Genomic DNA, 26,542 nt, shown 5'->3' on the forward strand with positions numbered 1-26,542 from the left:
AAAGAAATGACAAATACCCACCATTTACTTCAATGTGGATGGAACTGGAGGGTATTATGCTGAGTGAAGTAAGTCAATCGGAGAAGGACAAACATTGTACGTTCTCATTCATTTGGGAATATAAATAATAGTGAAAGGGAATAGAAGGTAAGGGAGAAGAAATGTGTGGGAAATATCAGAAAGGGAGACAGAACATAAAGACTCCTAACTCTGGGAAACGAACTAGGGCTGGTGGGAGGGGAGAAGGGTGGGGGGGTGCGGGTGAATGAGTGATGGGCACTGAGTGGGGCACTTGACGGAATGAGCGCTGAGTGTTATTCTGTATGTTGGCAAATTGAACACCGATACAAAATAAATTTATTATTAAAAGAAAAATTTATTTTTTTATTCATAGAGAGAGAGAGAGAGGCAGAGACACAGGCAGAGGGATCAGCAGGCTCCAAGCAAAGAGCCTGATTTGGGACTCAATCAAGGGTCTCCAGGATTATTCCCTGGGCTGCAGGCAGCGCTAAACCGCTGCGCCACCAGGGCTGCCCTGAAGGCAGAGGTGTAACCAACTGAGCCACCCAGGCACCCTGTAGCACTAATTGTTTTATTTCATATAATAAGTTTCATTTCATATAATAAGTAACTTCCAAACACTTATGTAGAAGCCTAAAAATGTATAGGGTATTTAAGTATTCTGAACCAGTTCTTCAAGTGACTGTGTTTTGTATTACTGTGAAGATATGAAACGTAGTTCATTACATTTTAAAAAGTGTTCCACACAATTTCTTAATTTCTACATTCCCTCCCTTGCTCTTCTTCAGGGGCTTTCTTTCAGTAAGAAAGGTTTCCATGTTCTGAATGTATTCCTTTTTGGTAGGAATCCAGAAATATTAGACTGAATGGATAAGTATTTGGCATTTCTGTGCTATGGGTCCCAAATTAAAATGCCTCCCATATCATATATGATGGAGGTCTTGTGTATCTGTGACAACAAGAATTTTCCTTATTCATTCTTCATTTGCTGTTAAGTTGGCAGCTTCCTTTCCTGCTAAAAATTCACTTACACCTCCTGAAAAAAATTCAACATGCATTTATGATAATATTTAGCAAGCTATGAGTGGAAGTGAATCTTTGAGTGTCCAAGTAGACCTGAAATAATTAGCTTTGCTCTTTCCCACCCAAGTTAGTTGTTTAAAAATAATAATAAAAATCGGATAGTATGGGATCCCTGGGTGGCGCAGCGGTTTGGCGCCTGCCTTTGGCCCAGGGCGCGATCCTGGAGACCCGGGATCGAATCCCATGTCGGGCTCCCGGTGCATGGAGCCTGCTTCTCCCTCTGCCTGTGTCTCTGCCTCTCTCTCTATCTCTCTGTGACTATCATAAATAAATAAAAATTTAAAAAAAAAAATCGGATAGTAAAGTTAATTGAAAACAGTGGTAAAGTGAGTATACAATCTCGTAGGTACCTATAATAATGAATCACATGTTTGGGCAAGACATACATGAGGTGAAGGGGTGCCCAAAATCAAGGAAAGAAACCACGCTGTGATTTGTCATCTGACACTTACTGTTTAGCACAAGATCTGTTTCTGATTCTATTGTTGCACCTTCCTTTCTCCAAGGACAATAGTCCCAACTGATAGCTGTTTTTGTTCTCACAAAGTTCATTAAAGTTCGTTATGCTATAGTTTAATTAGCAGTTTTTGAACCTAGGATCCCAAGGGATTCTTTTGTTTGTTTAACCAATGATCTCTGCATACCTGTTGAGGACCAAACAGAATGGTATAAGATATTGCTTATACCATTCTTATTAATATATAATTTGCAGGGAGATCTGTTTTCCTGCAAAGTCAAGACATCAGCTTTGCCCAAACCAAAGAGTTTGTCACCATTATAACAGTCTTTAATTCTTTTGACCCTAAAGGTTATATGAATACTTTTTCTAGAATTAAAGTCAGGAGATATTTTTTTAGTTGATATCCTTATAAGATTACAGAAAGTAAAGGGCATTTTTAAAAAAAAAAGACCTCTGGGAAATTGTGGGCAATGCGAACCTAAATGACCTCTGCACACTCACAGACTTGCCAGTGCGTGCAAGTGTGTGAGTGCATGAAAAATATTGTAGGATCCATCGCTACCAAACTCATGCCCTTCTCTGAGTTACTCTAAAGATCTTTGTGGTTAAATTGTACACAGAAGCTATGAACAGCCATCTGAAAGGTGAGTGTGATTTATTTAGTCAAGTCAGTTGTTTACCATCCAGAACCCACATAGTTCAAAGTACAGGATTTTGACCTGTGTCAAAAAAATAATGTCTCACAGGAGGAATCAATGGTTATCTCCAGTATTACTTTATTCTCTAACTAGTGACATTTAAAGTTTAATAAGACTTTAGTAACATATCCTCAGAAGAAGTTTTAAGGATAAGACAGTAAATTTTTAGAAGAATATAGTCTCTCATGTGTAAGATCCTAGGAAAGTGTTTCTGTTCTCTCAATTGAGCAAAAACTGACTCCCTAATGTTTACTTTTTTGCTACACAACTTTTGTATCTACAACTAGAGATAATTCCCTATACTTAATGAGCAGTATCACAAAGCATACTGGAAAGGGTAAAACATTCTGTTGTTAGTAAGACAACACAATATATCAATGACCTTTCATATGCTATTCTGTATCAGTTTACCCAGTATGTTTCAGATGAGACTAAAAACACTAACAGATATTGGACTTTTGTAAGGACAGAAGTTAGAATGTTATGGGTGCATGGGAGTTAGGCCAATTTGAAGAGAGCTTGGTAGGCACCATATGTGAGCTTGTGGAATCTGGATCAGAAGACAAGAAAGGATAATAGGGTTGTCTCAACATTGACATTTAGTCTTCTCTGGTCATTCCCTGAGTGATTCTTCCCTACAGTACCTGGTAGGGAAGTAGCTGATAGATCAGCCATTTATTCACACCCAGATCAGATTCTTGTCCATAAATCCAGAGTCAGAAAGCTCTAAAGTGTGATCTGGGCACATGTTGGAAATGGACACTGCATCCTCAGTAGAAGAAAAGAGACATATTTCCCCACTCTCAGGAAAAGCTCATCTCAATATCATTGTGGGAAATATGTTGAAACAGCCAGGAGCCAATTTGGAGCATTCATATTCCACACTGAGGTCTCCTGGGAAGAGCCTGTTCCACCCCAGCAATAACAGAAATTGGAAACCTTAGAGACAGTGACTGCATTGGGAAACATTTCAGGTGCTACAAATGTAATTATTATGATTGAAGGCTATCTCTCTACTACAGCCCCTAACTCAGAAATAAGGCAGCCCTGGGCATTGATTTATCTAGTTCCCTGAGGAAGTTACTTGACAGATAGTATCACCAAGAAGATATTGGTCATTTTCTCAAAAGATAAAGGGGAAAAATCAATCAATCAAATAAATAGTTGAGAAGGCTGTGTTCTGTAGTGCTTATGAGCTTAGTTTCTGCAGTCAGACTGCTTATATTCATATTCCTGCTTCACTCCATCCTAAGTCAATGATCTCAGGCACAATTCTTAATATTTCTGGACTCAGTTTCCTCAATTGTGAAATGAAAGTTAAATAACAACTAGCCTTAGAGAATTGCTTTGAGAATTAAAGGAGGTCATGTAAGTATTTAGCATAGTATTTGACATTTAGTAACTGCCTTATAAATGTTACCTATGATCATCATAATCGTAGACAGGTTTGTGAATTAAATTAAATACAACCAAAAGGGGATTCTTTTTTTTTTTAATTAATTTTTATTGGTGTTCAATTTACCAACATACAGAAAAACACCCAGTGCTCATCCCGTCAAGTGTCCACCTCAGTGCCCGTCACCCATTCCCCTCCAACACCCGCCCTCCTCCCCCCTTCCACCACCCCTAGTTCATTTCCCCGAGTTAGGAGTCTTTATGTTCTGTCTCCCTTCCTGATATTTCCCAACATTTCTTCTCCCTTCCTTTATATTCCCTTTCACTATTATTTATATTCCCCAAATGAATGAGAACATACACTGCTTGTCCTTCTCCGATTGACTTATTTCACTCAGCATAATACCCTCCAGTTCCATCCACGTTGAAGCAAATGGTGGGTATTTGTCGTTTCTAATTGCTGAGTAATATTCCATTGTATACATAAACCACATCTTCTTTATCCATTCATCTTTCGATGGACACCGAGGCTCCTTCCACAGTTTGGCTATTGTGGCCATTGCTGATAGAAACATCGGGGTGCAGGTGTCCCGATGTTTCATTGCATCTGAATCTTTGGGGTAAATCCCCAACAGTGCAATTGCTGGGTCGTAGGGCAGGTCTATTTTTAACTCTTTGAGGAACCTTCACACAGTTTTCCAGAGTGGCTGCACCAGTTCACATTCCCACCAACAGTGTTAGAGGGTTCCCAAAAGGGGATTCTTTGTCCTACCATCTCACATGAAAATCTATTCTTATCCCAGGAAATTTCTCATTAGAATGTGTTCTTCAATTGAAAACATAAATTTAAAAAAAGAAAACATAAATGTGTCTGGTATGAATAACATAAATATTATTATCAGCCTCTAACACCTTAAGTGAATGTACTTTTCCTACAGCTCTGATAGGAAGTTTACCCTGAAGTAATACAGAGACTAGTTGCAATGGACTGGGTATCTTTAGAAGATGAAGAAACACAGAAGTGGCAAACTTCCTGATGGGCAAATGAAAACCAGGAACCCCCCCAAAAAAAAAATTCCTGAAACTCGCCCCTAACTTGGCAGAGTGAGAGGAAAAGCGTGGAATTAGGATTTAAGAAATGTGGATTCTTCCTTAGACTTTGTTCCTGATAAGCCTAGTGACTGCAGAACCTCTGAGTTCCATCTACAAAGTTAGGGGATTGGCTAAAATCATCTTTACTGAGCTTTCTCTCTTCATTTATATAGTTCTCTTAAGTACTTGATTATTTTATTTATAGTAACCTAAACCCATTTGGCTAAGATTGTTTTCTCTCTTGTTCCTATCTGTTTGTTTCTTTCTTGCTCTAGGAGAGACAGGGCACATGTCCAGGGCATAAAAGAGATTTTTTATAAATTAGTAGACAGAATTGAAGGGAAGTATTCTAAAGTAATCCTATGTGATGAAACAAGAGAGCCCTAAGACAAGTTCAGAAGAGACTATGAAAGCTGTGGTTACTGAGCAGTTTGGAAGAGAATATCCCAAAGACCAATGTTTGAATTAAGAGATTTGGTCAAAGAATCACATTAGAAAATGCAAAAAAGATTCAGAAATAAGTCCCACATTGTATGTGGTTGTTCACCCATTATGAATAGACCTGTCAACAAATACTACTCTTTTTAGAATTTAAGAGAACCTTATAATTTTTTATCTAACTTTGAGGACAGTAGAAAACTTAAAATACATATGTGGAATATGGAGGAGGGGGCAAATCTAAGGAAGGTAAAGTATGGAAAGATGTGTGAAATCCTTCACGAAGGGAGCAGATCCTAGGAGAAGAAACAAAAGAATCAGGCATGAAGCTAACAGCCTAAAGGAATTAGTTTGTTTAATCTTTATTCTTTTTTTAAAAATTTTTTTTAATTTTTTTATTTATTTATGATAGTCACAGAGAGAGAGAGAGAGGCAGAAACACAGGCGGAGGGAGAAGCAGGCTCCATGCACCGGGAGCCCGACGTGGGACTCGACCCCGGGGCTCCAGGATCGCGCCCTGGGCCAAAGGCAGGCGCCAAACCGCTGCGCCACCCAGGGATCCCTGTTTAATCTTTATTCTTACCTGTGAAAAACATACACTAATATTTTCATTTCACAGGAAATAGCCATTGCTATTGAGCTAAAAAGTAGAAGAATCTGTAATTACCAATTATGGTAAGTACTCCAAATGAAATAAACAGATCATTTCTTTTCACAGTAGGGATGAGAGAACGTAGATAGGATTTCCCAGGGAGGTATCTTTGAAGGGGTTATGTTTAAGTTGGTACCTGAAAAATAAGATTCAGCTATGCAAGAATATAAGCAAAGAAAATGCATTGCAAAAGCCCTGGAGTGGGAAAAACTTGACATCTTCAAGGAACTGAAGACCAATACAGCAGGATAAGCAAGAGATGAATTAGAATTACACAGCCATGAAATCATAAAGAACCATATAAAACAGACTAAGGGGATTTAATTTTATTCCACAGGAAATGAAATCCTATTCAGTGGCTTTAAACACAGAAATGGATCTAATTCCTGGTTTGTTTGTTTGGGTTTTTTTTTAGGTAAGCTCTACAATGTGGAATTTGAACTCACAGTCTCAAGAGTTGTACTTTACTTACTGAGCCAGTCAGGTGCCCCTCATGCATGGTTTTAAAAGATCACTCTGGTTCTGTCTTTAGAATGGACTTGCAAGAGTGTTTTTGTGTAATGTATGAAGAGAAGAAAGCAGAAGGGCATGAAGTACTTTAGAGGAGAATGTGGATTATCACAGTGAGTGGCAAGCAGAGACTGAGAGGACAAAAAATTTAACTTCACAACCTTAACTATTAGCAGCCCTGTTCACTTCACATGCAACCAAAATGACAAGCAAAACTTGAGTTATTGTCATGAAATTACAAACCATGAATATTTTTATGATAGGGCTTTTCTGTTCATTAACATAGATAACGTAAAATAACCTCATTTCTGGGGTTGTTAAAGAATCCTTTTACTATTGTCTTAATACTACATCACGATATTAAAAATCTTTAATAAGAGCCTTCTGGCTGGTATCCAGTATAATGCTCAACCGTGAAAGTCCAGTAGAAGTGTTTATCAATCAACTACCACAGCAATAACATTCCTCATTAACAGGTGACAAAATAAAATCTTGGCTTATCTAACATCTTCACCTCAACCCACTGCTAACTTGTGCTGACAGTCTCTCTGACCTAATGTCTCTCTTATTTTTATACACAGACAAGGCCATAGTCAGGAATCAGTGATGAAAAATTATACAGCAATAACAACATTCATCTTGGTGGGATTAAAAATGACCCACATCTACATATTCTGCTTTTTATTTTTCTATTTTTAACCTACTTATTGAGTGTTGTAGGGAATCTGACCATTATCAGCCTCACGTTGGTGGATTCCCACCTTAAAACACCCATGTATTTTTTCCTCCAGAATTTCTCCATCTTGGAAGCGTTCTTTACCACTGTCTGCATTCCTAGATTCCTCTACACAATGGCATCTGGGGACAATACCGTTACCTACAATGCATGTGCCACTCAATTATTTTTTGTTGTCATATTGGGTGTGACTGAATTTTTCCTCCTCACAGCCATGTCCTATGACCGCTATGTGGCCATCTGCAAACCCCTGCATTACATGACCATCATGAACAACAGGGTCTGCATCAAGTTTCTTTTTTTTTTTTTTTTAAATTAATTTTTATTGGTGTTCAATTTACCAACATACAGAAAAACACCCAGTGCTCATCCCATCAAGTGTCCACCTCAGTGCCCGTCACCCATTCCCCTCCAACACCCGCCCTCCTCCCCCCTTCCACCACCCCTAGTTCGTTTCCCCGAGTTAGGAGTCTTTATGTTCTGTCTCCCTTCCTGATATTTCCCAACATTTCTTCTCCCTTCCTTTATATTCCCTTTCACTATTATTTATATTCCCCAAATGAATGAGAACATACACTGCTTGTCCTTCTCCGATTGACTTATTTCACTCAGCATAATACCCTCCAGTTCCATCCACGTTGAAGCAAATGGTGGGTATTTGTCGTTTCTAATCGCTGAGTAATATTCCATTGTATACATAAACCACATCTTCTTTATCCATTCATCTTTCGATGGACACCGAGGCTCCTTCCACAGTTTGGCTATTGTGGCCATTGCTGATAGAAACATCGGGGTGCAGGTGTCCCGACGTTTCGTTGCATCTGAATCTTTGGGGTAAATCCCCAACAGTGCAATTGCTGGGTCGTAGGGCAGGTCTATTTTTAACTCTTTGAGGAACCTCCACACAGTTTTCCAGAGTGGCTGCACCAGTTCACATTCCCACCAACAGTGTAAGAGGGTTCCCTTTTCTCCGCATCCTCTCCAGCATTTGTTGTTTCCTGCCTTGTTAATTTTCCCCATTCTCACTGGTGTGAGGTGGTATCTCATTGTGGTTTTGATTTGTATTTCCCTGATGGCAAGTGATGCAGAGCATTTTCTCATGTGCATGTTGGCCATGTCCATGTCTTCCTCTGTGAGATTTCTCTTCATGTCTTTTGCCCATTTCATGATTGGATTGTTTGTTTCTTTGGTGTTGAGTTTAAGTTCTTTATAGATTTTGGAAACTAGCCCTTTATCTGATATGTCGTTTGCAAATATCCTCTCCCATTCTGTAGGTTGTCTTTTAGTTTTTTTGACTGTATCCTTTGCTGTGCAAAAGCTTCTTATCTTGATGAAGTCCCAATAGTTCATTTTTGCTTTTGTTTCTTTTGCCTTTGTGGATGTATCTTGCAAGAAGTTACTGTGGCCGAGTTCAAAAAGGGTGTTGCCTGTGTTCTCCTCTAGGATTTTGATGGACTCTTGTCTCACATTTAGATCTCTCATCCATTTTGAGTTTATCTTTGTGTATGGTGAAAGAGAGTGGTCCAGTTTCATTCTTCTGCATGTAGATGTCCAATTTTCCCAACACCATTTATTGAAGAGACTGTCTTTCTTCCAATGGATAGTCTTTCCTCCTTTATCGAATTTTAGATGACCATACATTTCAGGGTCCACTTCTGGGTTCTCTATTCTGTTCCATTGATCTATGTGTCTATTTTTGTGCCAGTACCACACTGTCTTGATGACCACAGCTTTGTAGTACAACCTGAAATCTGGCATTGTGATGCCCCCAGCTATGGTTTTCTTTTTTAAAATTCCCCTGGCTATTCGGGGTCTTTTCTGATTCCACACAAATCTTAAAATAATTTGTTCTAACTCTCTGAAGAAAGTCCATGGTATTTTGATAGGGATTGCATTAAACGTGTAAATTGCCCTGGGTAACATTGACATTTTCACAATATTAATTCTGCCAATCCATGAGCATGGAATATTTTTCCATCTCTTTGTGTCTTCCTCAATTTCTTTCAGAAGTGTTCTATAGTTTTTAGGGTATAGATCCTTCACCTCCTTGGTAAGGTTTATTCCTAGGTATCTTATGCTTTTGGGTGCAATTGTAAATGGGATTGACTCCTTAATTTCTCTTTCTTCAGTCTCATTGTTAGTGTATAGAAATGCCATTGATTTCTGGGCATTGATTTTGTATCCTGCCACGCTACCAAATTGCTGTATGAGTTCTAGCAATCTTGGGGTGGAGGCTTTTGGGTTTTCTATGTAGAGTATCATGTCATCGGCGAAGAGGGAGAGTTTGACTTCTTCTTTGCCAATTTGAATGCCTTTAATGTCTTTTTGTTGTCTGATTGCTGAGGCAAGGACTTCCAGAACTATGTTGAACAGCAGTGGTGAGAGTGGACTTCCCTGTCTTGTTCCTGATCTTAGGGGAAAGGCTCCCAGTGCTTCCCCATTGAGAATGATATTTGCTGTGGGCTTTTCGTAAATGGCTTTTAAGATGTCAAGGAAAGTTCCCTCTATCCCAACACTCTGAAGTGTTTTGATCAGGAATGGATGCTGTATTTTGTCAAATGCTTTCTCTGCATCCAATGAGAGGATCATATGGTTCTTGGTTTTTCTCTTGCTGATATGATGAATCACATTGATGGTTTTACGAGTGTTGAACCAGCCTTGTGTCCCAGGGATAAATCCTACTTGGTCATGGTTGCATCAAGTTTCTTATTGGATGTTATATGTTAGCTCTGCTCATCGTCCTCCTACCCTATATCATGGGCTTCAAGCTCGAGTTTTGTGACTGCAATGTCATAGATCACTTTGGCTGTGATGCTGCTCCCATCCTGAAGATTTTCTGCTCAGACACAGAGTTTATCGAGTGATTTGTCTTGGTCCTGGCTGTGTTGACACTCATTTTCACCTTGGTGTGTGAAATTCTGTCCTACACATACATCATCAGGACCATTCTCAGATTTCCTTCTCTCCAGCAAAGGAAAAAGGCTTTTTCTACTTGTTCTTCCCATATAATTGTGGTTTCTATTACTTATGGAAGCTTCATCTTTATCTATATAAAACCTCATGCAAAAGAAGGGGTTGCTAATTAATAAGGTGGTGTCAGTGCTTACCACCTCAGTTGCCCCAGTGATGAATCCCTTTATTTATACTCTGAGGGAAAAGCAAGTGGTACAAGCTTTCAAAGACATGATCAAAAGAGTTGCATCTTTCTCAAAGAATTAAAAGACTAGTGAGGACAGAATGACAATTTTTTTTTAATTTTTATTTATTTATGATAGTCACAGAGAGATAGAGAGAGAGGCAGAGACACAGGCAGAGGGAGAAGCAGGCTCCATGCACCAGGAGCCCGATGTGGGATTCGATCCCGGGTCTCCAGGATCGCGCCCTGGGCCAAAGGCAGGCACCAAACCGCTGCGCCACCCAGGGATCCCCAGAATGACAAATTATAAAAGAATTGCTGGTCTCCATTTTTTCCCTAATTGTATATTGTTCATAGATTTGCATATATCATAACTCCATTCTGTTATACCTAGTGCTCACTACTGATATATATATATATATATACATCAATCTATTCCCAGATATAATTAGCTCAATCTATTCCCAGAAATACATGGGAATAAATATCCAGTAAATACTTATAAAAACACACTTGTTATTACTTACAGAACCAACAAATTTAGACAGTATCAATCTACTACCATATTAGCACTCAACTACCCCTCTTGCACTGATATGTCATGATCTGAGTCCCACAGTTCCCAGGAACTTCAGTGATGATTATCTATATCTACAAGAATGTCCCTACAATCACTCTATTGGATAAAACTCATTATGCTCTCTCTCCCACTCTTCAGGGAGATATAAATGTAGGCTAAAATTTTCCTTTAATATCATTTGCTTAAAAATTGTACAAGTTGTTTTTATAAAACCCCAACCTCTTTCTAAATAGAATTTCATATTCTTACCTGTGTGTCTCTGTGTATGTTTTTGTGCATTTGTTCCCATATTTGGAATGTCAGCTTAGCAGGCTTAAAAAAGTAAATGGGACAGATAAAATATAAGTGAGAGCTTATACTTGCATTCTATTCTCCTATCCAAGTTATTCACCATATTTATTTTTCTAGGCACAAGAAATCCAAGTTCCATCACAAAAACTTACAAATTTAGCCAATGAATAAAAAATAATTTTAAGTGCCCAATTTTTGCCTTTCAGTTTAGTGCCTTATTCCCCCAACCTCCTTCTTCCCTCATAATTTTCTGTTTATATGATGATCTAGGAATACATATGCTGTACAAGGAATCATACAATTCAGGTTGCAGGCAGGCTTTTACTACCACCAATTCAGACAAATCTTTTAACTTTCCTCATCCCTTCTGATTTCAGGAAGGAATAAGGTGAGGGAGCAAGGTAGCTAGAAAACAGGCAAGGAATCCCTGTGATATTTGAGAGGGCTGTCCCAAGCTGATGTATAAGACTAAAAAACAGGACTAAATGGATCAATAGTCTTTGTGTCGGGTAAGGAATTAATAAATCTTTTATTGTAATAAAAATTATGTAAGGGGAAATGAATCTTAATTCTGCCAATCCTCTTCAGTTTGTCCACTGGAAATCAGCGGATACAGAAAATGTTTTTTAAAATAAAAAGAGAAAGAAAGATCTGTGGGAATCTTTATTGTGAACTAAGCAAAGCTTGATTCTTAAGTTGGATTAATAAGCTAAAAGAAATTAAGGGACATATTCAATTGGCTGTGGATGGATAAAAATAAAGGGGTAGCTGAAGATAATGATTTTTTAATCTTTTGTTATTGGAGTTCAATTTGTCAACATATACCATTACACGCAGTGCTCATCCCACGAAGCGCCCCCCTCAGTGCCCGTCACCCTGTCACCTCAAAACTCCCCGCCCACTTCCCTTTCCACTAACATTTGTTCCTTTCCCAGAGTTAGGTGTCTCTAATGTTTTCCCACCACTGATGGGAAAATCACTGATAAAATCACTGATATTTTAAAAACCACTGATTTTTAAAATCACTGATATTTGTTAATATCAGTTAAAATCACTGATATTTTAACTCATTTTCTCACCTTCCCCTTTATTCCCTTTCACTAATTTTCATATTCTTCAAATGAATGAGACCATATATGTTTGTCCTTCTCTGATTGACTTATTTCACTCAGCTTAATACCGTCCAGTTCCATCCACGTCGAAGCAAATGGTGGGTATTTGTCGTTTCTAATGGCTGAGGAATATTCCATTGTATACATAGACCACATCTTCTTTATCCATTCGTCTTTCGATGGACACCGAGGCTCCTTCCACAGTTTGGCTATTGTGGACATTGCTGCTAGAGACATTGGGGTGCAAGTGTCCTGGCGTTTCACTACATCTGTATCTTTGGAGTAAATCTCCAGCAGAGCAATTGCTGGGTCATAGGGCAGGTCTATTTTTAACTCTTTGAGGAACCTTCACACAGTTTTCCAGAGTGGCTGCACCATTTCACATTCCCACCAACAGTGTAAGAGGGTTCCCTTTTCTCCGCATCCTCTCCAACATTTGTGGTTTCCTGCCTTGTTAATTTTCCCCATTCTCACTGGTATGAGGTGGTATCTCATTGTGGTTTTGATTTGTATTTCCCTGATGGCAAGTGATGCGGAGCATTTTCTCATGTGCATGTTGGCCATGTCCATGTCTTCCTCTGTGAGATTTCTGTTCATGTCTTTTGCCCATTTCATGATTGGGTTGTTTGTTTCTTTGGTGTTGAGTTTAATAAGTTCTTTATAGATCTTGGAAACTAGCCCTTTATCTGATATGTCATTTGCAAATATCTCCTCTCATTCTGTAGGTTGTCTTATAGTTTTGTTGACTGTAGAGGATTCAGTTTTAAATTAAAATTTAATATGTAAATCTTCTACAGTAGTATATAATTAGTATTACTCAAGTTGGCTATTGTTTTTTTTTAAGATTTATTTATTTATTTATTTATTTATTTATTATAGACATAGAGAGAGAGAGGGGCAGAGACACAGGAGGAGGGAGAAGCAGTCTCCATGCAGGGAGCCCAACGTGAGACTCGATCCCAGGACTCCAGGATTGCGCCCTGGGCCAAAGGCAGGCGCCAAACCGCCGAGCCACCCAGGGATCCCTAAGTTGGCTATTCTTAATATTATTATCATCATTTTTTAAAAGTAATCTCGACACCCAATATGGGTATCAAACTCATGACCCTGAGATCAAAGGCTGCACACTCTACAGACTGAGCCAGATAGGTGCCCCTACTATCATCGTTATTATTGTACATCTTCAGATATTCCTTCTTAAACTGTGAATTCAATTACTTGTCCATTTATGCATTACTATTCTTTCATTCTATATTTATATGTTGATTACTTACTATGTAAGTATGTAACACATTCTGTGTTAGGTGCTGGTGTGTGTGTGTGTGTGTGTGACACATATTCTTACAAAATATATCCAAGATTACAAATAATGGTAAGTGTTCAGAAGGAAGTATATTTGAGTCCAGAGTGTGAGGGAAGGAAAGGGGTCCTTCTTAACCTACATAAGAGGATCAGGAAAGGCCTTTCCAAAGATTAAGCATTTAGGCTGAGTCATGAAGGATCAGAAGGTGGCAGCCCTATAAAGATTGAAGGGAGAGCAATTCAAGCAGAAGGAACAGAATGGTCAAAGACTTGAAGTGGGAAGGATCTTGGGATAGTTGAGGAACTGAAAGGAGGCCAGTATAGGGGAGACAACATTATCGATCAGACCCTTTGAGTGAGGGACCCCCAAGTTAGTGATGGTTGCAAGAATGAGCCTATCTGAATTGGTGAGAGGGTTGGTTTCTAGCCTCCTTGACCTATAAATGCCAACAGAAGACCTTACCTGCCTTTTGTGCCAACAACCTGTGGGGAAATGCCAGCTTTGGCAGTGGTTTCCTGATTTCCCGCCCTTTTGGTTCTTAGGGAAAGGAGAGAGATTTGTGAAGATAATGACTGAAAGGCCACCATTGTTCATGGAGGACGTAAGGCAACGTAAAGTAAACAGAGATTATGATGGCTCTGGAGCAAAGCCTACGTCTAAATATTTACCAGAATCTCAGAAATAAAATGGTCTGAATATATGAGCCCCACCTTCTCTTCTGTTCCAGTCTAGGAATTGTGATCCTTAAGAGATAGCAAGAGTCAAAGGTTAAATCTTTCCAAGCCTCTCCTATGAAAAGACATAATGGAATCAAAATCCTAATTCAGATTAAAGACCAGTTCCCCAGAGGATGAGGAAAGAATCTGAAATACAAGCATGATGCAGATGTACACATGCTATTCCTAAATTTACAGTGAGATAGGTATGGGAATCTGAGCCGACTGTGCCCCTTCAGAGATGTTCAGAAGGAAATGTCTGGGGAAGAAGGAGGAAAGTTAGAGTGGTGCTATGGCCTCCCTTCTGTCCCTTGGATGTTGGTCACGTATGGCTATGGGACCCTGAGCAAATCACTGCTCTGTTCTTCAGTCTTCTCCTCTGTAAAATGAAGATGAGAATAATCCTTATCTCACAGACTATAGTGAGAATGATGTAAAATAAAGTGAATGAAGTACAAGGGCACTTGGGTGGCTCAGTCAGTTAAGTGTCTGCCTCTGGCTCAGGACATGATCCCAGGATCCCGGGATCAAGCCCTGTGTTGGGCTCCCTGTTCAGTGGGAAGTCTGCTTCTCTTTCTCCCTCTCTGTACCTGCCTTGCCTGTTGTGCTCGTGCACTGTCTCTCACAAATAAATAAATTAAAAAATAATCTTAAAAAAAAGTGAGTGAAGTGCCTGGCCCCACACTTGGCATAGAGGGGGCACTGTAAAAGTTAGTCATCTGTCTCTCTTTTTTATTCTCCCAGGATGGGTCTCTCAAAGTGTAGTTCCCATACCAGCAGCATCAGCAAGATCTGGGCTCTAGTTAGAAAGGCAAAATTTTCAGCCTCAGCCCAGACCCACTGAATTAGAAAAATGAAGGAATAGGGCTCAACCATCTGTGATTTAACAAATTTTCCAGGCGATTGTACTTAGAGTTGCCAGATTTAACAAATAAAAATAAAGGATGGATAATTAAATCTGAGGTTCAGAGAAACAATGAATACTTTTTTAGTATAATATGTCTCATGCAATATTTGAACATAATTTTATTAAAACTGAATTTGTTTATCTGAAGTTCAGATTTAACTGGGTGTTCTGTATTTTTGCATTAGATTCTGATACATGCTATACTATGAGAACCATTGTCTGAGGATATCTCAAGGGAAGCATCTAGCATAGCCCAGAGAAAGGGTGGAGAGGATGCTCTGGGATATTCTTGTATCATTCCTTTAAGGGAGGATAGAAGATGGGAGTGAAAAGCGTCTCCAGAGCTCTGGACAGTTTGGTCCATTAATAAAGAAAATAGTTTCCTGAAGTTAACTGAGTTTATTTTCTGTTTGAACTATGAAGATCTTGCTCCCTCTAAGGAAAAATGGCCACTCTGTCTTTTTCAGGAAATTCAAGGCACTTCATAAACACATGGGCTGTATAAAAGCATCATAAGTATTTCTTAAGAATGGCATGTCTTTGGGGAAGAAACTTTCTTTCTCTCTCTCTCTTTTTAATTTTGCCCTTACCTGCCACTTCCTTTGTATTGGGGCAAAACTTTCTTTTTTTTAATAAATTAATTTTTATTGGTGTTCAATTTACCAACATACAGAATAACACCCAGTGCTCATCCTGTCAAGTGGCCCCCTCAGTGCCCGTCACCCATTGCCCCCCACCTGCCGCCCTCCTCCCCTTCTACCACCCCTAGTTCGTTTCCCAGAGTTAGGAGTCTTTATGTTCTGTCTCCCTTCCTGATATTTCCCACACATTTCTTCTCCCTTCCCTTATATTCCCTTTCACTATTATTTATAAATGAATGAGAACATACACTGCTTGTCCTTCTCCGATTGACTTACTGCACTCAGCATCATACCCTCCAGTTCCATCCACATTGAAGCAAATGGTGGGTATTTGTCGTTTCTAATGGCTGAGGAATATTCCATTGTATACATAAACCACATCTTCTTTATCCATTCATCTGTCAATGGACACCGAGGCTCCTTCCACAGTTTGGCTATTGTGGACATTTAGCAAGGTTTCTTTAAGGAAGCTTCCGCTGTTTGTCTCTAGGGCCTGCAGCCTGAGGCTGCTAGAAGGGGTCCGGAGGAGGGGGTGGGGAGTTTTCAAGAGCCCAGCATTCTGTATTTTGAGAAGTGAAGTAAGTGCCTTGGCCGCTATCAGTAATGTCTAGAACTCTGAAGGGAGTAAGTGTCTTGTTGCTGCCTGGTGTTGTCTACAATGCTAACATGCCTAGAAGGATAGATGAGTAATATTCCCTTCTAAGTATCCAGCATGGCTACAGAACAGTAAACATCCTCTGCAGAGGGAGTCAGTGACCCCACAAAATCTATTTTCTGTTTGTTAATGGACAGTCCCCCAGGAATGAGCCTCATCAACCATACAGACGTTGCACATTTTACCACATACAGTGCATGAGTTAGACACTACATTATCCATGGCAGAGGAAAAGGAGAGTCCCTTTCAGTCTTCTCAGGACTTCAGGGAAGTGACTTCTTTGTGGCCTGATATTTCATGGCATACTAGTCCAAAGTTAGATAGGATCTGAGGTTGTGCCAATATGTGTCTCAGAAATCTAAGCCAATGGTGGGGGGATGGGATGACTGGGTGATGTGCACTAAAGAGGATACTTGATAGGATGAGCACTAGGTATTATACTATATGTTGGCAAACAATTTAAATTTTTAAAATGTAAAAAAAAAAAAATCAAAGCCGATTAATCTCCCTGTACATTGCAATGAGCCCTTGAAACCTAAATTTTAGTATGTGGAGAATATCCACAACCTTGAGTTGTATTATGAATATCTACGAGGCAAGAAATTCCCAAAGTTCTTTACCCCAACAGGGAGAGGAGAAACACCTTACATAAGGAATTGCTGCTGCTGCCATTAGTCAGACCAGATGACCATACCATTGACAATGGCCTAGAGAATATAAAAATGTACAGAAGGGACCAAGTGTTGGCCAGGACACACTTTACTGCTCAGATAACTGTGCCGACCCATGGCTCCCACTCTTGATTAGGGATGTCCCAGTTATGGAAGGGAATGCAGCAGCTCTTCCATAGGTTCTATCCTGCATAACGGTGGTGCTGACATCTATAAAGAATACAAACTCCCTTCCCTAATCATTCAGTTAAATCCCAGTGGAGTCTCTAGGTATCCAGTGGATACGAGACAGGGGTTACTTCTAGGCACTACTGCATCTCGCAAAGGATGAGAACCTGGAAACCACTTCTTCCTATAGGTGAGATATGCCAGAGGACCCAGTTTGGCTCCATAATTAGCATTTCCCTTTTACTTATGAGGCCTCTATGTCCATGTCAAATTTGTAAAGTGCTGTCTCAATGACCAAAGGCACAATGAGCAACTGGGTTCAGAGAGCCACAAGCTCAGGACCTGTGAAAACACTTATCTCAAGAAGAACCCCACTATACAGCCAACAGTTGCCATCCTAATGGTGTGTTGATTCAGCCAAGGAAAATAGTTTCTTATAACAGAAACCCATGAACAATTTATGGCCACTGTGGCTGATCCAGAAACGTCAGAAGGAATGCAAAGAGGTTGTTGAAGCCTCTACAGTGAAGGAGCTTCCTGGGGGACACCAATGGGAGTGCCTATTTTATTGCAATCTAGAGAGACTTTAGAGCCTTTTGTCATTGGACGGCCCATTCAAAGTGAGCCAATTTGTGAGTAACAGCATAATGAATTTAAATAAAATTTGTAAATGAAAAAGATGTAACCTCTGAAAGCCAAATAACAGTAAATGTTGAGTCTACTTTAAAACAGTAAGTGCTAAAAAAAAAAAAAAAACAGTAAGTGCTGCTACTGGGGATTTACCCCAAAGATCATGATGCAGTGAAAAGTCGGAAGGAGTCTCGATGCCCATCAAAAGATGAATGGATAAAGAAGATGTGGTTTATGTATACAATGGAATATTACTCAGCCAAGAAACGACAAATACCCACCATTTGTTTCAACGTGGATGGAACTGGAGGGTATTATGCTGCGTGAAGGAGGTCAATCGGAGAACAAACATTATATGGTTTCACTCATATGGACAATATTTTTAAAATAGTGAAAGGGATTATAGGGGAAAGGAGAGAAAATGAGTGGGAAAAATCAGAGATGGTGACAAACCATGAGAGACTCCTAATTCTGGGAAACAAACAAGGGGTAGTGGAAGGGAAGTGGGCATGGGGGATGGGGTGACTGGGTGATGGGCACTGAGGGGGGCACTTGATGGGATGAGCACTAGGTGTTATATGTTAGCAAATTGAACTTCAATTAAAAATAGTTTTTAAATAATAAAAATAAAATAAAATAGTAAGTGCTTATGTCAGTGAAGAGTTGGTTACTTACTGATCAGATACGGATCATCCCTGGGCTGACAAGTAAATTCACTGAAGTAGCAGTGCCAGAAATTTCCAGAAGTTTCACTGAGGTAGCAGTGCCTTGAATTTTGCAGGATGCAATGGCCTACACCTGGTTGGACAGTTTGGATTTCCTTGCAGGAAGATGTTATCAATATGATGTCATACCGGTGGTTTTGGAATAAGTTGGACATGGTTAAGATCTATAAAGGTATGGGCATTGTCAAGGCTCCCCAAATACCCCATGGAAAGGTGAGTGACTATGTATCATCATTCCCTCCAAGGTGAAGAACTATTCACAGAGTAGAATATATGAGCCACATCTATAACAGTAAAGTATTTCCAGTTGCTGATTCCTATTAATTTCAGTAAAATTAGGTATACAGATCTTAATGGAGGCTATTAACATTATGGTAATTCACTGTGAAGTGAGCACTGGCCAAAGTAGATTATTAAAGGGAGAGATAGGGATCCCTGGGTGGCGCAGCGGTTTAGCGCCTGCCTTTGGCCCAGGGCGCGATCCTGGAGACCCAGGATCGAATCCCACGTTGGGCTCCCAATGCATGGAGCCTGCTTCTCCCTCTGCCTATGTCTCTGCCCCTCTCTCTCTGTCTCTCTGTGACTATCATAAATAAAATTTAAAAAAAAATTAAAAAAAAATAAATAAAAATAAAGGGAGAGATAATAGGAGCAATCAGTAGGCCAGGCATACCAATCCTCAGGGATCTTGCGCCATTGCTTTCAGCTTCATAAACCTCATGTCTGTGACAGGTTCTCTCATGGAACCCGTTATTATGGTCTCTCTGGACCTTCTCTCCTCAGCCATATGTTTACAACTTGTTCTCAAAGTTGTCAACAACTTCGTGTGAAGGTTTTAAACTGAAGTCCACAGGGCATGTTTAGCTTCTTCAGGAAATTGATCCCCATGTGTCTGTTCTCAAAAGAGCAGATAAAACCTGTGTCACTCTGCCTAACACAGAAGCTACAGAGAAGCCCAAACCCTACCTCCTAAGGACTTCAAAATTATCTCCCCCAGAACAAAAAGATCAAGGAATTTTCCATCTATCAAAGTCTACTTTTCTAGTTCTATCATTGCTGGGGTGAGGGTTAGTAGTTCCTTTGTTTCTTTTTTATTATATTTGTAAAGGATGGGCCTCTCAGGAACTATGATTTATTTGTTTATTTGGTTTTTTAAAATTATATATGGGAAGGATGGGCCTCTCTGAAACTATGATTTGATTCTGATTTGGATTCGTAGAATGGAAGGTAACATGCTTCCTAGGAAAGACCCACTGACTTGGGTACTTTCATCAAGAGTACAATGTTTATATGTGGAATCTAGGAAACACACAAAACAAAAGAGAAACATACTCAATGATACAAGAATGAGCTGATGGCTACCAGTGAGGGGAGACATTCTGAGGCAGGAAGCAAAATAGGTGAAGGGGATTAAGAGGTACAAATTTCAGTTGCAAAATAAGTCACAGAGATATAATTAATGTACAGCACAGGTGACAATCAATAACGTTGATTTACTTTTATGGTGCAGATAGTAACTAGACCTAGTGTGGTGAACATTTCATAATGCATAAAAATATAAAACCATTAAGTTGCACACCTGAAACTAATGTAATACTGTATGTCAATTATAATTCAATTGCTTAAAGTAAAAAATAAATAGCCACTATGGCTAGTGACTCCAGGAACACAAAAGAAGAGAGAAGGTTAGAATGTGGATGGGAAGCCAATAACACGTTAAATTTTATACTACTTAGGGACTATCATGTCACACCTCACCTTTGATTTACCTCTTAGGAACAACAAGGGAAATATCCCACTGCAGTCATTCAGATTGTTGAGGGTGCAAGCATTGCATGTTTCTAAAGTCACTGATGTTATTATTCTGTAAATGTGGATCGTGAAGTCAATCAATCATGAAAATCGGGATGAAAATGCAGTACTTGCCAAAGACCTCAGGTTAGTACAAACAGGAAGGGGAGGGCTATCGGCAAATCCAAGTCAAAGCTTAATATCACCTAGTGCCTCCAACAGCTGTATGGAATAATGGGGAGATTGACAAAAACAATTCTGAAAGCATTATTTTTTCTAACCTATATGCATGCGATTTAGAAGGGCTTTTTATATTGTCTTTGCCTCTAAATCAGAAAAATAAAAATGCATGTAGGATACCACCAGCAAATTTTCCGTGCTTGGGGATTACCAATTTATCTTCAAAGGATTCTTCTTGTCAGAAACATGAATGTTCCTCTTCCTGGTTTCTATACATGACGAATAAAAAACAGGAAAGTTTGAGGCATGATAAACTGTCATCCTTAGTTTGCCATCGAGAACTATTTAAGACTTTGAGCAAAATCCACTCCAAGGTGCTGCCTGTGGATAGCTCAGGATCTCTATTCTCAAAGATATATCCCAAATCTACCCACAGGAATTCGAACATGGCAGAGAAACATATAATAAAATTCCAATTAATACAATTTATTGACAACAGAGCTTTGCGGGTGTAGCCAAAAATCCTCACAATATAATACGAGAGTACTGACCCAAAGATCTTAAAGGCCTATTACAAATTTATGCTTCTAAAGAAATAGAGGCTGTGGGAAAAAATCGCTTATACATCAAAACCTTCAACCATATCCTTGTTAGGAATATCTTATCAGTTGTTGAAACAAGGAAGTCAGAGACTTGGACAATAACGGAGATGAGGATCTCTGGCAGACAGCCAGTGAAACGTCAAATAGTACAGGGAAGGGGGAAGGGCATAGGGAGGGGAAAGGAAAATATGGAAAACCCAATCTGATATAAATAGTTCTACCAAGAGCACAAGTATGGTATATTAATAGAGTCAGAGCAAAGTGACTTAAATGTGGGGATTTAATAAACATTTTGGGAGTAAAGGATAGGTTCAAAATGTTATTCTTCTGGAAAAAATTTGAGTAATTATTCTGTAATAGTCTGTTAGGTGTCCAGGAATATATCAACTTGAGGATTAAAAAGACTTTAGAAATTAGGTCATTCACATAGAAGATATTGGGCTTCCATGGAGCCAAGTCCAATGCAATGTGATGCTGGTTTGGGTCAACTGAATAGAGAGTAAGATATGATGTGACTCATTAGAATCAGCTTTGTCTCTCCTACCCTGAGAAAGTTGAGTTTTCATCACTCACCTCTTTCCTTTAGATCTCCTACACATCAACAATGAAAAACAGGACGTTTACTGAGTTTATTCTGTTGGGCTTCACAAATCAACCTGAGGTCCAAGTCGTGATATGCATCTTTCTGTTCCTCATCTATGTGATAAGTGTCCTGGGAAATTTGACGATTATCATTCTCACTCTAGTAGATCCTCACCTCCAGACCCCCATGTATTTCTTCCTCCGGAATTTTTCCTTCTTAGAAGTTTCCTTCACATCCATTTTTATTCCCAGATTTCTGACCAGTGTGACAACAGGAAATAAAGTCATCAGTTTTGCTGGATGCTTTATTCAATATTTTTTTGCTATATTTCTTGGGGCAACAGAATTTTACCTCTTGGCTTCTATGTCCTATGACCGCTATGTTGCCATATGCAAACCCTTGCATTACCTGACCATTATGAGCAATAGGATCTGCATACAACTCGTGTTCTGCTCCTGGCTGGGAGGATTCCTAGCTATCTTACCCCCAATCATCCTGATGAGCCAGGTGGATTTCTGTGCCTCCAATATTCTGAATCACTATTTCTGTGATTATGGGCCTCTATTGGAGATTGCCTGCTCAGACACAAGCCTCCTAGAAATGATTATCCTTTTTGTGGCATCTGTGACTCTAGTGGTTACACTGCTGCTGGTGACATTTTCTTATACATACATTATCAGGACCATTTTGAGGATCCCTTCTGCCCAGCAAAGGAAAAAGGCTTTTTCCACTTGTTCCTCCCACATGATTGTTGTCTCCCTCTCGTATTGCAGCTGCATGTTTATGTACATTAATCCCTCTGCAAAAGAAGAAGGTACTTTCAACAAAGGAATGGCTGTACTCATTACCTCAATTACTCCCTTGTTAAACCCCTTCATTTATACTCTAAGAAATCAGCAAGTGAAGCAAGCATTCAAGGACACCATCAAAAAGATTGTGAAGCTTTAAAAGACAGAATACATTTCCATGAAAAATATATTTCACTTACTAAATGTGTATTGAGTGTCTACTATGTTTCAAATGGTGAACTGACCTTTGATGATAAATATAAGAATGACATATGTCCTAATTTCAAGGAATCTGCATGACAGAAGAGTGCGTAAACTGTAAATTTATGTAATAATTTTACAAAAAATAAAATGTCATGGTAAGTGCTATTAGAGGGGAAAATGAGAATTCATAAAAAAGAACAGTTGGAGAGAATTAACTATTTTCCAGAAATTACTTGAAATTCAGAAAGCAAAACATATTGCTTATTTAGACGAGTGGAATGATAAGAATTTAGAGTGAGAAAGAGAGGCCATCATGAAGGTATTATTTAATTACAAACTACAGAGTTAGTTGATACTGGTGAGTCAAGAGAAGTTTTTAAGAAAGGAAGTTATATTATCAGCATTATTTTGAAGGAAATCGAGCAATGACATAGTTCTTCCTCATAGAGTCCTGAAGACTATGACTCCATCAAAGTGTCACTAATTTTGATCTCCTCCCCTTTGTCATTCTTCATGTTTCAACTGTAGCCATTAAAACTTCCAACCTTCCCTAAAGGGAAAAAAAGGATATATATTTGTTCCACTTTTCTCTGAATGAGGTGAAAACCCCCAAGATTTTGTCAACTTACACGTCCATTTTCCAGAAGTTGTGGTTGGAAAAGACTTCAAGAGTCAAGGTTAAAAGCCTCTCACTTCTAGACAGGATCTATCGTTTCTTTTCCTGGCTGATATCTTTTTAAGTTAATGGCTGAGATCTCCCACTCTCTCTTCTCTAGTAGTTTCTAGCGATTTTTTTCCTATTGTAATTTTATTTTCACCTGCTTCCTTACTTTTGTTAGATATTAGAAAGGAAAAATTCTGTGATATGACTCCATTCTCTTAACTCTTCCCCCAATTTTTGGTTTCAGTTATGACATAAACCATGGATGCCTATTTCATAAATGATAATGAACATAAAGTAGTAATATGGTTTATATTTAGAATGTATGACTCTTAGCAATCAAAGAGGAATAGACTACCCTAACCAAGAACTCTACACATGGATTCGAGGTAACAACTACTTGAATATAACTGGTGGTGGTAGGACCTCAACTTCAAAGGAACTAAGAATATATTTGGAAATCTGAGGACTTCCACATAGTTTAGTAATATCTTAATGTGTTGTAGAATTCTGGTTACTGTTTGAAGTACAAGTGGAACATCACCTAGTGTGTACACATGCTTTCTATGTGGTAATATTGTTGAGTGTAATGATGCTTCTTGGGCTTTAAAAAACAAGCTGTAATGGATTGGTTATAAGAGAAAACTTCCAGAAGCATGGAAAATATTGAAGGGTACCTGGTATCTTGAATAAAAGCTGAGTCTTTGGAATATTGAATTTCTAAATGTATAAATTGGTAGGCTTTATTCCTCCTGTCACCAGTAGACAAGCTTTCATGTAAAGCTGTTGCTATTTTGAATAACTGGTTTCCTTGGTGTCTAAACTAGAGATTAGTGACAACTATTAATTTATTACAAATTTTTGGGGAGCATCATCAAAAGACATAATCCCACTGATTGACCTGTGAGCTGGACCCAATGATCACAGGCTCCTCATTCCTTTCCCTATCCTAGTAATGTAGGTTCCACTTGTCTTTCCCAGTCCCAGGGGTACTCCAAGGACATAGCCTCGAGATAAAGGTGTGTTGACAACACCTGCACAGTATATGTGACCAAACCCAGTTAGGGTCTCTATAAACTTTAAGATGCACCGGGTGTGTGCAGGAATCCATTTGTCTTGCTGCCACCTAAGACAAGCCTCACATGTAAGTTCCCTTTGCTTACTAAACCTGCTACCTCCCAACCTGGAGTGGCCTGCCTCTCTTTCTTCAGGTTCTCCCTACCCTCTGAGTGTGGGGTTCAGTTTCAGATTTCACCCGAGAAGCTCCCAAGAGGGTTATGAACGAACACACACTCACTGAGCTATCGCCTGATACACTTCCTGTGTTCCTGCCTGTGTTCTCCTCTAGGATTTTGATGGAATCCTGTCTCACATTTAGATCTCTCATCCATTTTGAGTTTATCTTTGTGTATGGTGTAAGAGAGTGGTCCAGTTTCATTCTTCTGCATGTGGATGTCCAATTTTCCCAGCACCATTTATTGAAGAGACTGTCTTTCTTCCAATGGATAGTCTTTCCTCCTTTATCGAATATTAGTTGACCATAAAGTTCAGGGTCCACTTCTGGGTTCTCTATTGTGTTCCATTGATCTATGTGTCTGTTTTTGTGCCAGTACCACACTCTCTTGATGACCACAGCTTTGTAGTACAACCTGAAATCTGGCATTGTGATGCCCCCAGCTATGGTTTTCTTTTTTAAGATTCCCCTGGCTATTCGGGGTCTTTTCTGATTCCACACAAATCTTAAAATAATTTGTTCTAACTCTCTGAAGAAAGTCCATGGTATTTTGATAGGGATTGCGTTAAACGTGTAAATTGCCCTGGGTAACATTGACATCTTCACAATATTAATTCTGCCAATCCATGAGCATGGAATATTTTTTCATCTCTTTGGGTCTTCCTCAATTTCTTTCAGAAGTGTTTTATAGTTTTTAGGGTATAGATCCTTTACCTCTTTGGTTAGGTTTATTCCTAGGCATCTTATGCTTTTGGGTGCAATTGTAAATGGGATTGACTCCTTAATTTCTCTTTCTTCAGTCTCATTGTTAGTGTATAGAAATGCCATTGATTTCTGGGCATTGATTTTGTATCCTGCCACGCTACCAAATTGCTGTATGAGTTCTAGCAATCTTGGGGTGGAGGCTTTTGGGTTTTCTATGTAGAGTATCATGTCATCGGCAAAGAGGGAGAGTTTGACTTCTTCTTTGCCAATTTGAATGCCTTTAAGGTCTTTTTGTTATCTGATTGCTGAGGCGAGGACTTCCAGTACTATGTTGAATAGCAGTGGTGAGAGTGGACATCCCTGTCTTGTTCCTGATCTTAGGGGAAAGGCTCCCAGTTCTTCCCCATTGAGAATGATATTTGCTGTGGGCTTTTCGTAGATGGCTTTTAAGATGTCGAGGAATGTTCCCTCTATCCCAACACTCTGAAGTGTTTTGATCAGGAATGGATGCTGTATTTTGTCAAATGCTTTCTCTGCATCTAATGAGAGGGTCATATGGTTCTTTCTTTCTCTCTTGCTGATATGATGAATCACATTGATTGTTTTACGAGTGTTGAACCAGCCTGTGTCCCGGGGATAAATCCTACTTGGTCATGGTGAATAATTTTCTGAATTTGGGGGATTTTTATTTTAGTGTTTAGTTAAATGTATTTTTTATTTTGACTTCAATCAAAGAGAATACCAGATCTAGGAAGATCCCTGTCTATGAAAATTTTATGAATTTAAGTAGCATGCTGGTATTGGCAGGAAAGATTGGGTAAGTGGATGGGTGATTTTTCTGATCTACCAGGACTGAGAATATAAATATTTTTGTTTGGAACACTGAAGGTGAGTTGGGATAACTGGGTGACGGGCACTGATGGGGCACTTGGCGAGATGACCCCTGGTGTTATGCTATATGTTGGCAAATTGAACTCCAATAATAAATAAATAAATTACAAAGAAACAAACAAATAAACACTGAAGGGGAGTACCCAAACATTAAGGAACTCTGCTCAGATAGAATTCCCAATAGCAATCTAAGGACTCTCAATAAAGATTAAAAGACCAAAGTGAAATCCTTAAAGAAAATAAAATTGAGTATATATCTGCTGTCTGATTTTGCTACATAGGT

The 26,542-nt window shown here is 39.2% G+C and overlaps 1 protein-coding gene and 1 pseudogene across 1 annotated transcript; both read left to right on the forward strand.

The window, feature by feature from the left end:
* The first annotated feature begins 6,955 nt into the window (after positions 1–6,955).
* LOC112922255 (olfactory receptor 6C2-like) lies at positions 6,956–10,304 on the forward strand (annotated as a pseudogene).
* Positions 10,305–21,797: 11,493 nt separating this feature from the next.
* LOC112922253 (olfactory receptor 6C4-like) lies at positions 21,798–22,724 on the forward strand. Its single transcript, XM_026001689.1, has one exon. It carries the CDS (start codon positions 21,798–21,800, stop codon positions 22,722–22,724), a length of 927 nt encoding a protein of 308 aa, XP_025857474.1.
* Positions 22,725–26,542: the final 3,818 nt, after the last annotated feature.

Source organism: Vulpes vulpes, chromosome 16 (genome assembly GCF_048418805.1).
Source record: "Vulpes vulpes isolate BD-2025 chromosome 16, VulVul3, whole genome shotgun sequence".
NCBI classification, from domain to species: domain Eukaryota; kingdom Metazoa; phylum Chordata; class Mammalia; order Carnivora; family Canidae; genus Vulpes; species Vulpes vulpes.

Excerpts from the sequence above, each read along its gene's own strand:
- LOC112922253 (XM_026001689.1), top strand. The coding sequence starts at position 21,798 with ATGAAAAACAGGACGTTTACTGAGTTTATTCTGTTGGGCTTCACAAAT.